At 33.2% G+C, this 13,376-nt stretch overlaps 1 protein-coding gene and 1 pseudogene across 2 annotated transcripts; both read left to right on the forward strand.

Moving 5' to 3' along the window:
* Positions 1 to 7,625: 7,625 nt before the first annotated feature.
* Positions 7,626 to 9,327, forward strand: LOC142614010 (adenylate isopentenyltransferase 3, chloroplastic-like). Of its 2 annotated transcripts, XM_075786537.1 has the most exons (3): positions 7,626 to 7,782; positions 7,923 to 7,960; positions 8,110 to 9,327. In XM_075786537.1, the coding sequence occupies exon 3, from the start codon at positions 8,117 to 8,119 to the stop codon at positions 9,089 to 9,091; it is 975 nt and encodes a 324-aa protein (XP_075642652.1). In that variant the 5' UTR covers positions 7,626 to 7,782; positions 7,923 to 7,960; positions 8,110 to 8,116; the 3' UTR covers positions 9,092 to 9,327. The 2 variants fall into 2 exon arrangements, with proteins under 2 accessions (XP_075642652.1, XP_075642651.1); XM_075786536.1 differs by lacking the exon at positions 7,923 to 7,960.
* Positions 9,328 to 9,942: 615 nt separating this feature from the next.
* LOC142612201 (putative aspartyl protease At4g16563) lies at positions 9,943 to 11,043 on the forward strand (annotated as a pseudogene).
* The last annotated feature ends 2,333 nt before the right edge of the window (positions 11,044 to 13,376 follow it).

Below are 13,376 nucleotides of genomic sequence, written 5' to 3' on the forward strand. Positions count from 1 at the left end.
TATGTACAATTTTTGTGGGGTTTTGGGTTTGTGTGTTTAAATGCCTGCAGAGAAGTAGGCAGTTGTTTAATTTGGTGTAGTTTGCGTGAGTTTTTAAGAATATTGTATTTTTATAATGTGGCACATGTCTTATATTTGGATTTAAATAGAAGAAAATGGGAGGATATAAATGAGAGGATTCTTTTCCAATCATAGATCTCATAATCTCACTTAGGGGATCTTTTTCCAGTCATAGATTTCATCACACTCTCAGCAATTGACAAATGCATAAATCTTACTTAGGGAATCTTTTTCCAATCATAGATCTCATCACACTCTCAGCGATTAATAAATGCATAAGCAAACTCCTACTTAATAGTTTAAAATTCAAGGAGGCAACTGCCTCCACATTATTTTTTATGCGAATTATGGACTCTTGAATTTATGATTGGGCCTGGACTGGCAATCCAGCCCATGAAAGGATAATGAGGTTTTGGGCTACCCAAACCAACCCAAGACCAAAAGCTAAGAGAGAGAGAGAGAGAGAGAGATATATATATATATATATATATATATATATATATATACACACATGTCACCTGGCAAGAGAGTATCAGTAAGAACGAGATCACAGCCACTCCTTTCACACTGATTTTTATTGATTAGACAAGGGGGGGATGGGGAAAATCAAGAGACTACATGGGGTTTGCCGACCAAATTTTAATATATATCTTGTGTTCATTGAATTCATGCTAGGCCTAAATGAGCAATAGGCCAGGCCTTACATTGCCTTGATTAGTCCCACTCCAAGCCTAAATATAGCTTATTGTTCATCTATTCTGTTGTTGATGGGATAAATTCCTAGTTTTGTACCACTTTTTGTGCTCAAAGGAAAAGGGTAAGGTTACAATTCTCTAGAGTCAGTTCTTTGTGAAATATCATTGTAGAGTTTTTAAAATCGTATTCATCCATATTGAGTTGATTGAATTTTGACATATACTCATTAATTTAAACAAATATCAAAATATAATAGTTAACGTCTGTTTAAATACTTATGATGGGGTAAAATCTAAGTTAATTCAATTGGGGGAACGAAAAAATAAATAAATAAACTCTCTCAAAAAATAGATAAATAAATAAATAAAGGAATACAAAATACAATAATAATATTAAAGTAAAAATAGACATTTCAATAAATAGCGTGACTTCAAATAAAATATAAAATAAAAAAGTGATTGGACCCAAAATAACCTACTGAGCAGTCATAACAAACTTCAAAAATTTCTTCTTATTTTTTTAGGATTTTAAAATGTAATCGAAAGAATACATACAGCCAAAGAATCTAAAAGTTCATGCCCAAATAGAGCAGAGAATCTTTTTTTGGCCAAGAGGCAACCTTTGTGACCTAAAATGTGTGCAAAAGTAAAGTTGACCCCAAGCAAAAGCTAATTAACTTTAACGCCCCATAATATTCTGAATGACTTTAATCCCGAATATAAACCCCACAAAATCCATGAACATTAAGAGGCACACTCTTTGTTGTTGTTGTTGTTGTTGTTGGTGGTGATGGTGCCGCAACAAGTCAGTGGTGATGTCATTATCAATAAAGTTAACCAATGGGAGGTAATGGTCTCATCAATGGTTTAGCATGTTCTAAATATAATTTAAACAGTAAACAACCCGTTTTCATTGTTAACACGTCATCACTTTTATCTCATATACGATACTTCTTTCATTTGTATAAGCAAAGTAATAGTAAAGATTCAGTGGCGGCTCCACTTGTATGTGAGGTCACTTGCCAAAATTTTTATTTTATACTTAGCAAAAAAAAAATTATAAAAATAATTAGTTTAAACTAATCTGTTATATGAACCCCTGGGAAAAAAATATATATTATACACTAAATTAACCTATTTTGACTACCCTAATAAAAATATTAAACACTATGATCTGAGAATCACAAGAATTTGAGTTCAACAAAAATAAGAATAATATTACATCCATAATATTTTCACAGTAAATATTAAGTGGTAAGCTGTTACTAATTCTAATTTGGGCTCAACATTAACGTGTTTTACCTACCAATAACTATTTGTTGCATAAGATTTGTTATGAAAAAATTGTAGTAACTTTATTGTTCTCATTTCAGCATTTTCAATTTTCAATCTTCAATTTCCACTTTATTTCTTATTAGTCTTTTTTTCTTTCACTTTGTTAGTACAAAAAAATTGTAATATTTCATGTATTTGTGTGATTTTTTTGTGATGTTGATAGATTCAAATTGTCTCTTTATTAGATTTTGTATAATTTAAATATTTTAGTGACCACCCTAAAAAAAATTTCTAGAGCCGCCACTATAAAGATTCATTGTATTTATACCATACATTTCTTTTAATTTTTTTTATTTTTTTGCAATTTTTCTTTTACTTAATTGCATAGCTCTTATCAATGCAAATGTTTTCTTACAAATATATTATTGTATAGTTTGTAATAATAAATTTTTATTTAAATATTTATTGTTTATATATATATATATATGTGTGTGTGTGTGTGTGTGTGTGAACAATCTTTCTTGCTAATATCAAATAAAATACAAGGGCATTATATGCTAGGAGAGATCAAAACTCTCATACAAAAATCTACTAACAACAAAACATCAATACAAGAAATCCACCTCAAATCTAGAAGAGAATGTCTATCCTACGGTGCAAATAGGTATCCTCAATCATCACGAGGAGGAACCCATCCTGTGCTAGAATTTTAACTTTAAAATCAAATATTTCGGCACAAAAGAGCTTAGATCCGAACTAATTTAAGGTAGATTTAGACTGACACGCGTTCTATAGGGGCTTTTGAGAGTAGCCTGATCGCTATTCCTGGAAGAGACACAAACCCAAAAGGCCAACTCGAGACCCACATAATTAAGATACAACAAAAACGAAGATAAAGAATACATCGAACCCGCCACAAGAAGGAAAGAGAAGTCCTCTAAGAGGAGAGAGGCTCACACCGAAAACAAAGCCTCGAGCACACTTTGGAACAGAGATGCTGACGTGCACCAAAAGTTTCTCTCTCTCACGCGAGAGAGAGTTTCCAAATTGAAGTTCTATGGCTAAAGGTTACGTACGTAGGAGCCACCCCCATTGATAAGTCGCACTATGATAAGCACCTCGTTTTTATGTGATTGATGGGATAGAGTGCAATTGAATTCTGCTCAAATGAGAAAGCTATGATTGGTGGAATGATTGAATTCTTGCCTTTTACAAGTGCATTCCATGTTTCTATCCCCATAAATCCGCTTGGCGTGATCTTACAACACTCGTCGCCAATACAAATAGGAACTTTTCAAGATAACTTCTTATCATGTTGGGCAATGGGCATGAAGGAAGGGAGGAAGGATTATTGTTGATATTGTTACTGAATTTGATTGACGTGATGATGATGATGATGAAATGTGGCTTGATTTTGATCTCACTCATGCTGTCATGCATGAAATTTGTAGGACAGCCTACAAAGTTATACTCCTATCTTTTATCACGTTTAACCCCACTCACTTTGTTGTTTTGGATTTCGATACTATCGCATTCGCAGTCAACCCAACCAAAACCAAGATCATATTGAAGGGCTTTTTAATTTTGTCATTTATAATGCAAGTAAATTAGAAAGGTTAACTCAACTAATAAATTTTTATTCTTAAAAAAAAAAAAACACTAATAAAGTTCCATTTATCAATCATCGTGGAGAGATAAAATTCTATCATAATTATAAAATTAAAAATTTTTAAAAAAACAGTTTCTTAGTGGGAGACCTCTTTTTTTTTCTTTTAAGTAAAAAAGAAAAAAAAAATCCTCTTGATAATTTAATCATCCACTTCTCTTTCATTTGTTGTAATTAAAATACAAATAAATAAATAACTAGGATCAATATATAAGATTTATTTTTTAAGTCACTTCAAAAGGCTTAAAAGTACCTTTTTTTTTCCAATTCAAAATACAATGTAGTGCTGACATTCAACTTGTTAAGGCTATAGTCATCTTACTGTAACCTTTTGTAACGCCCAATTAAACTTTGTTAAGACGACTTACTTAATCTGTTGTTAACATCATTACATCATTACAAGTAGTCAAGAACACTTTGGTTCGATTGAGGTGCTTTTATTTATTTATTTGTATTTTGTATCATATAACTTTTTAACTTTAACTTACGTTCAAAATTTAATACGCTTTGGTCTTATTGCCTAATGATACTTTTCCGAAGTGTGAACTTGTATCTTGTAATTAAGGTCTAAAGGCCAATTGAATTTATAAGGAATAGAGGGATAAAAGGGTGAAAGTGTACCTTTATCATTTGAAAAGAAATCAATTAAAAAGTGAATGAGAGAAAAGAGAGATTCATTGTATAAGTATTTAGAGAGAGGAAGAATCTAATCATCCACTACTCCATTAATTTTAGGATGAAACTCGGGTTGCATATAGGGATGGCAATTTTTCCCTGCGCCTTTCCGCTTCACCCCGCGCGGGTTTTTCCCACCCTGCAAAGGTGGTGGGGTGGAGATGGAGCAAGATTTTAGCCCTGCATCACGGAGCGGGGCGGGGATGGGTTTAAACTTTTTAGACCCACTCCGCCTTGCCCCTCCCTGTCCCCGCCCCGCCCCACCCCACCCCGCTTACTAATGGTTATAATTGTAAATTTTTCATAGGGTTATAATTGTAAATTTTTCATACCCTAAAACCCTAATATTTAAACAAACATATTAATATTAGCATATTTTATTTTACTAAATGTGGTTCTCTATCTTTATTTTGTTTTGTGTTATATTATGAGATTTTTTTTTATGATTGTCTTGTTAAACACTTGGATATATTATTCAATTTTTTCTAAAAATTAATTTGATTTGATGGGATAAATTTAGTTGTAATTTCAAGTATATTTTTATTAATGAAATAGATTTCAATAAAAAAATTGTACTAGTTGTAGGATAATTTAACAAAAAATAGAGTTTTACGGGGTGGAGCGAGGCTTCGCGGGGGCCCAAGGGATGGGGATGAGGTGAGAAAGTTTTTCCCGTCATGCAGGGCGGGGCGAGGATGGGACAAGACCAAACCATGCGGGGCAGGGACGAAGACTCCATCCTTTGGCCCCGCCCCGCCCCGCCCCATTGCCATCCCTAGTTGCATATATGAAATTAGGTTTTGCATAAAATTGTTATGAAAATCCTCTTTGAACTTTGTCATAAGCATAATAGAAACTATATAATTTTTCTTTTGCCATTAATTTACGGATATATATATTGATTTACTTTTTTGTGGATTTATATGCCACTAATTAAGCAATAAGATCATAGCTTATGCTTGACTTATTGATGAAATCCTTATTTTGTCATTGAGTTACCTCATACCAAAAAAATTAGAATTCAATAATTATACAGCCACAACAATTTTCACAAAATATTTTATAATTGTTGAAATGGCAAATTGTTAATTGTAAATAATAAAGTGGTATTAATAATAAGTCCTAATAAGAACCAATAAAACCTTTCAACACAATTGTTTTTATTAAAAATTATTATGTTTATAGTATTACTCATTAGAAATATATTCACTCAACCAAGGGTAAATTTTATGGCAAGATAGGGATTTCATTATTATTTGCTATTTAATTATAAAACTCAAAAGGGGATTGTTACATTTGTAAAATTTTGTGGTCATTTTCATTTCTTATGCCTCACGGAGGATGGTGTAATTTAACCAAAAACTAGTTTCAACTTTCAACTATAATTAGATAGTTTTGCAAGATTAATAATGTAAATATATATTAATCCAGTTCCATTATTAATTAAATATATCAATTTAAAGAATGGGGAGAAACGACAGAGATGAGATTTTTTTTTTTTTTAATTAAAAGGAAGGGTGAAAAACAAGTAAAACTTTTTACTATGTGACTTTCTTCTTATTCTTGTTTCTTAGATTTTATTGATTCAAAATTTTGAAAATTTTGAATAATAGGTACAATATGTGCTCTAACTAATCCTCGATCACCAAAAGTTTTATTATTATTATTATTATTCAGGGGAATTAAGATTTTTTTTTTCTTGTTTTTGTTTTCCAAAGAGTAGGAAAGAATGAATCTAGATAGTGCACCAACCCCCACAAGGAAGTCATTGGCCTGAATTAAGAAATGATTATGTTAAAATTAATGCCAAAACTTTACACTGAAAATTGAATATGTCAAACCAAGTGGACAGTGGAACCGGATGTTTGTTAGAAAACAGTTTAGCTTACCCAGTAACTTTTCGATCGAATATTTCTTTTTGTTTTAAGTATACAATGACAAGTGGTAGTGGGTTTTAATTTCCACCGTTTATTTAATTAGTAAATGATGTGGCAATTTCTTATTAAAAAAAATGAAATTTCAATTAAAAATGTATAGGAAGTAAGTTAAACCTGTTAGAAAAAATAGGATAAAACACAAAAAATCCGGCTTTAGTTAAAAGAATCTCAAGAAAGTGCATTGTATAATTTTGTGAATTTGTAATGATGGATGAACCTTTTTCTTTATCTTTTTTTCCTGGGTAGGCATAAGTGCAAGCATGACAAGAAAAAAGAAAATGCTAGGAACATAAAAAGTCTCATAATTTTTGCCTTTTTGCCACAACTCGTCACGTAGCGAATTATGAATAATAAAAGTCAAATAGTAGGTCCATACATTCACTACTCACAACTCGTCACATGACAAATTATAACAAAAATTGTGGGACTCTAAACTTCCCCTAACATTACTCCAAGAAAAATAATACCTTTTAAGGCTGTAATAAGAGCAGTACTGTTCTTAATGGGATTTCACAGTTTTTCTTCTTCTTCTTCTTCTTCTTTTTTTTTTTGTAAAAAGTCTACTACCATGAAATAGAAGCACCGTTTCCTCTCATCACAATAGCTCCTTTACAAAAATAAACATGTACCTAATAAAAAGGTAAAATTTTAAAAAGCTATACATAATTTTTTAAATTTGCAAACCAGAAGCACAAACTATGGCATATATCAAATTCTATGTATTCACGTCTTCATCACTAAGTACAAAAACTAATTAAGAAAGACATGTATATTGTTTAGTCCCTACGCCACTATTTAACACCTATATAGTGCAATACCTTGCGTGGAAAGGCATATAAGCACTGAAGATGCCAACAAATGTAATTGATGAAAGACAAAATTTTGAGGGCAAATAGGCATTGCAAAGACAAAGAAACCATATTCTGAGCCAATTTGGTACTCTAGCCCATATACAAACATGTGCAACCAATAAAGAAAGAACAGCCTTAGCCCATATTGTTAATCGACAGTCTTAATGCAATTATTAAAGAATAAGAAGGATACCATACCACATGACCCTTGAAATTATTAAGTTATACTAACAAAAAAATGGAAAATGAAAAACAGAAAAATAAAAAGGAGGCAAGAAACTTTTGAAGGGAATAGTATCAAGACTGCTTTTTCTTTTTTTTCTTTTTTTGATGAATAATTATAAAGACTACTTTTTCTCTTAGTGTTTGACTATTTTAATTGATGCTACACTGGTAAAGTCGTAATTGCCCGCCCAGTTGCCCTTAGCCTCCTCTATAAATTGAATTCCCCAGAGTTCTTGATAATATGAATTCGTATGATATAAATTTTTGTCTAGCTGCTTCATGTTCATGGCACTCTGATCAAATCTCTGATCGAAGTTATAATTGATGAGCATTAATCATCTTCAAACATTTTTTCTATTCATACTTCTTCAGATTGTCACATCTCATCCACCAAGAAGGTGAGGTTTCTATAATTTAGTGTGTGTTTGGCAAAAATTAAAAAACTAGTTTATTTTACTATTCAGCTTATTTTTGCTACTATTCATAGACCACATTACACTATTTGGTACTATTCATGGGTCTCACTGTATTATTTCAGCTAATTACTTTCAGCAAAAAGTTTTCAATTTCAACAAAGTAAGCGAATCCCAAACAAACCCATCATACATCACAAATGCATGTTAATTTTCTTTGTTTCTAGTTTGATGTTTGGTAATATTTAGAGGGCAAGCTTTGCTATTATTTTTATATGTTCAATTTTGTTTGTTTGTTGTTTCTTTCATTAGGTTCATCATGGCATTTTCCACATTCATGTGCCAACAAACACAACCATTTCTAGATTTTCCATCTAGTGGGCTGAAAATGGATCTCTTCAATCCCCAAAGACACAAAGAAAAGGTAGTGATTGTAATGGGAGCAACAGGAACTGGCAAGTCAAGACTCTCCATTGATCTTGCTAGTCGGTTTCCGGCCGAGATCATCAACTCTGATAAAATGCAAGTGTACAAGGGACTTGACATAGTCACCAACAAAGTCACTGAGGAAGAGCAACGTGGTGTGCCTCACCATTTGCTAGGGATACTAAATCCTAATGCTGATTTCACGGTAACAGAGTTTTGTGACAAGGCATCACATATGATTGAGTCAATTGTAGGACAAGGCCGCCTTCCAATCATTGTTGGAGGCTCCAATTCTTACATTGAGGCCTTAATAGATGATGATGATTTTATATTTAGATCAAAGTATGAATGTTGCTTTCTATGGGTGGATGTGTCAATGCCTTTGCTTCACTCATTTGTGTCAAAGCGAGTTGATCAAATGCTTGAAAAGGGCATGATAGAAGAGGTAAGAAAAATGTTTAATCCCAATTTGGATTACTCAAGAGGGATTAGAAGGGCAATTGGGGTTCCAGAATTCGATCTATATTTTCGAAGTGAACAATTTTTAGACAAAGAACAACGTGCAATGTTACTCCAAGGAGCAATATGTCACATTAAGGAAAATACATGCAAATTAGCATGTCGCCAAAGGGAGAAAATTTATCGGCTTAGAAATATGAAAGGGTGGAATATGCACAGGCTTGACGCCACAGAAGTGTTTCGAAAGCACGGAAGAGAAGCAGATAAGGCATGGGAAGAGCTTGTGGCTGGACCAAGCAGTGTGATTGTTGGCCAATTTCTTTACAATTTGGCCACCAAGGTACCTACAAATGTTGCAGGCATTAAGATGAGGAATGTAGGACCTGCCATTGCAGCAGCAACTTATTAGAGGATGCAAAAGGTGGATACTTGCTTCTGACGATATCATTAATCGTGTGGCCATGAGAAATAAAGGGAGAGACAACCAAGATCTACTTTTTGAACCAAATTTTGTAAATCACATTCTACTTTTTTTTTTTTTTTTTTTTTAACAAGATCACATTCTGAATTGTGATTCCAACCATATACATCTTTTTTTTTTCTTCTTTTTTTATTTAAGTTTAATATAGTTTATGTTGCCAAGAATTCTGTCACTAGATTTACATCTCCTAATATATATATTAGTTGGGTTTAAGTTACACTTGATGTAACTTTAAGTAATATTATATCACTCAATATTTTTTAATTGAATGTGAATTTTGAAAAATTCACCGTTAGATTACATTATATTCTTATATTTTTCACGCTTGCAACTTTTCAAGGTAGTCAAAGATTAATAGTCATAATATCAATCAATTATTTAAATTCAAATTTCTGTAGTTTAAAATAGTGAATAATGAATGAGTTTTTGGATCAAATGGTAAATAATAACCAATTGACATGAAAATTTGTATGAATGTTAAGAACAAATAGAATATATAGGGAAAAATGTCCATACACCCCCTAAACTTTCAACTACTGGCCAAAAGACCCCCTCAACTTTTTATTGGCCAATTTACTCCTTAAACTATTCAAAACTGCCACATCAATGCTTTAGTTAGTCTCATGTTAAAACACTAACGGAATGAGCATGTAAGACTCAATCACCAAAAAGTCCAAAACCCAGCTGAAAGAAGAGGGAAAAGAAACAGAATTTCAACAGTGATATAAAATCAAAGCTCAAAGAAGTTGCAAAATTTATGCTCTCTTGGTTCTAAAATTATGGCTTCCTTGTTGCTCTGTTTCATACTCTGTTTCTCAAGCTTATCTGTTACCTTATCAGAGCAGCTTCTGATATTACCTCTAATTCACTCCCTTTCCAAAAATTCAATTCAACAGTACCCACCACCTCCTCAAATCCACTTCCATTTGCTCCTCCATGCGCTTCCACCACCACCACCACAAAAAACTCAACAAACAACAACAACAACAAGTCTCTCTTCCACTCTCACCAGGCAATGACTACACCCTTTCTTTCACAATCGGCTCCAACCCTCCACAACCCATCTCTCTCTACATGGACATTGGCTCCGACCTCGTCTGGTTCCCTTGTTCCCCTTTTGAATGCATTCTCTGCGAAGGAAAATCCACCACCAAAACTCTCCAAAAACGCCACCGTTTCATGCAAGTCCCCAGCTTGCTCCGCAGCACACACTTCTCTCTCCTCTTCTGATCTCTGCGCCATTTCTCATTGCCCTTTAGACTATATCGAAACCTCTGATTATTCCTCTTTCTCTTGCCCACCTTTCTACTACGCCTATGGTGATGGGAAGCTTAATAGCTCGCCTTTACAAAGATAGTTTATCTGTACCCACCTCCTCTATTCCTTCTATGCTTCTTCCAAATTTCACTTTTGGGTGTGCCCACACAACTCTCGGTGAGCCAATTGGTGTGGCTAGGTTTGGCCTTGCCTTGCTTTCTTTGCCAACCCAAATCACTACTGTCTCTCCTCAACTCGGTAACCGATTCCCTTATTGCTTGGTCTCCCACTCCTTTAATCAATACCGAGTTCATCGTCTGAGTCCACTCATTCTCGGTTGCTATGATGACAAGGAAAGGAAAGACAACTCGGGTATTGATGGGTCTAACTCAGCTGAGTTTGTGTACACCTCCATGCTCGACAACCCGAGTCACCCTTACTTTGACAGCGTTGGACTCAAGGGAATCTTTGTGGGAAAGAGGAATATTGCGGCACTGGAGATTATGAAACAGCTTGACCAGAGTGGGAACGGCAGGACGGTGGTGGACTCAGGGACAACATTCACGATGTTGCCGGCGAGTCTTTACAACTCAGTGGTGGCTGAGTTTTGGACTTTTAGGTGATTGAAGATTGTTTTTAAAAGTCACGTGAGTCTCACGTGCTTATTTCGTTAGTGTTTTAATGTGAGACTAACTGAAGTATTGATTTGACAGTTTTGAATAGTTTAAGGAGTAAATTGGCCCATAAAAAAGTTGAGGGGGGTCTTTTGGCCAGTTTTTGAAAGTTTAGAAAGTATATGAGCATTTTTCCCGAATATATAATTCAACGGTGGGATTTTCAAAAAATGAATTTCATAAAATGTAATTGGGTGGTATTACATTGTTTAGAGTTACACCAAATGTAATTGGGTGAGTTCAAGTTACACCAATTGTAACTTCAAGCAATGTTATATCACTCAATATTTTTTAATTGAATGCAAATTTTGACAAATTCACCGTTAAATTACATTATCTTCATATATTTTTCATACTTGCAAAATTTTAAAGTGATAAAAATTAGTAGTCATGTCATCAATCAATTGTTTAAATTCAAGTTTTTGTAATTTAAAATAATGCATAAAAGATGTGTTTATAAATCGAATGGTAAATAACATCCAATTGACATGAAAATTGGTCTGAGTGTTAAGAACATATAAAATATGTAATTCAACGGTAAGATTTTCAAAATATGAATTCTATAACAAATTATTAGGTGGTGTAACATTGCTTAAAGTTACACCAGGTATAACTTCAACCCAACTTATATATATTAAAAGCCAACCCTCAAAGAAAATCCAATTAGATTTCAACTGAAGTAATATCATAAACTCTTAACAATATTCTGTCATTGAGCTTAAAGTATCATATACTCATCATTTATTTACTTATTTTAGGTGAACTTATTGGAATAATGAAGATGCCATTAAGCCAAAAGATCATTTGTATAAGTGTGTGAAGTTTTCCTTTATAGACTTAAATCATGGCTCTTATCCTCTCTCCCATTCCACAAAAACTAATACTTGTAAAATGACCATTATGCCAAATGTATGTAGTGGTGGCAAAAAGGTCATTGATAATACATATATGTACGTACAAAAGACCAAAAAAAAAACTATAAATTATTTAACTTCTAACAAAACAATCACAGGATCACGGTCTAATAATCCATGATTCAATTGTTGAAAATCTCATTAAAACACCTATAACTTGATCCCATCATACACATGCTGATCAAATTCAACAAAATGTAATCAATAGTAAAGGAAAAAGTAATGCCTAACTTTCTTAAGGACTAATTGCTTTTGTTTTGTACTCTAATTTTCCTTAATGATTTAGACGTTCAAAGAAAAATCTGTATGTAATAATTAGGAGTGTAGATTATTTTCTTGTAAAGGAACTTATCCATAATAAATAAATAAATAAAAACGTTAATGCTCCCGTGGATCCATCAAATCAAAAAAAGAAAGAAAGAAAAATTGTGAGGGAGGTTCAACTGTTCAATCTAATGACAATCTATAGTGGCCGTACAGTCAGAAGGCAACTTTGAAATATAAATCAATCCATGGTGGCGGCGAAAATACCCCGCACGCACGCGCATCATCCGTACACAGTGCGCTGACTTACAAGTTGTCTTTCGGCTCAAGACTTTTATAGGGGTTTTGTTGGCATAGTTTGAGGTGAGATTTTTATAATTTTTTAAAATTTGTGTGGGTGAAAAAGTGTGTGGAAATGTATGTAAAATTGTTTAAAATATAAAAAAAAATAAGTTTGAGATAACAAACCAAAAATGTGAGTTTTGTAAAGTTTTTGTCTTTTCTTTGTCCCATTTTTCAATTTTTAAATTATTTTTTTTTAAATAAAGGAATGATTATGCTTTACTTACATGTGGTTTGCTTCTAATTTGACTTACCAACCCATTATTTCATTTTTAACACTTTACCCATCTGTGATTCCCTCTGTTACTACTCTGTTACCCACCTCCAGTGCAAACGTTACTCTAACATATAAACTCATCAAAAACAGAACTTAAAACAGATCAAACACACTCTCACTCCAAAAACACACATAAACTCATCAAAAACACACTTAATAGCTTAAGAATTAGTTGTTGATTTTATACTACTATCATTGTTATATGTTTGTTTATGTTGTGTGTGTAGGTGTTATTTTATTTTTATATTTTGGGTTTAGCCATTCATATTTTGCGTTGTAGGGGGACTAGGGGCCTGATGGGGTTGATTTGGAGATGAACATAAGTGAAAAAATAAGTACCTCTTTCTTGTTCTCCCTTGCTTCTACTCCTTCACCTGCTCTACACTCCATCACCTGGGCCACACCTTTGCTTCCTCTCCCTGGAACACAATTTTCCCCTAAGCCAAAATCTTGTCTTTAACCTACAACCAAACCTGCATATGTCA

Source organism: Castanea sativa, chromosome 10 (assembly GCF_040712315.1).
Source record: "Castanea sativa cultivar Marrone di Chiusa Pesio chromosome 10, ASM4071231v1".
Lineage (NCBI taxonomy): Eukaryota > Viridiplantae > Streptophyta > Magnoliopsida > Fagales > Fagaceae > Castanea > Castanea sativa.

Coding starts and splice junctions, on each gene's coding strand:
- LOC142614010 (XM_075786536.1), top strand. CDS start 7,709: ATGAGCATTAATCATCTTCAAACATTTTTTCTATTCATACTTCTTCAG. Junction 7,783..8,109: donor ACATCTCATCCACCAAGAAG/GTGAGGTTTCTA, acceptor TTCTTTCATTAG/GTTCATCATGGCATTTTCCA.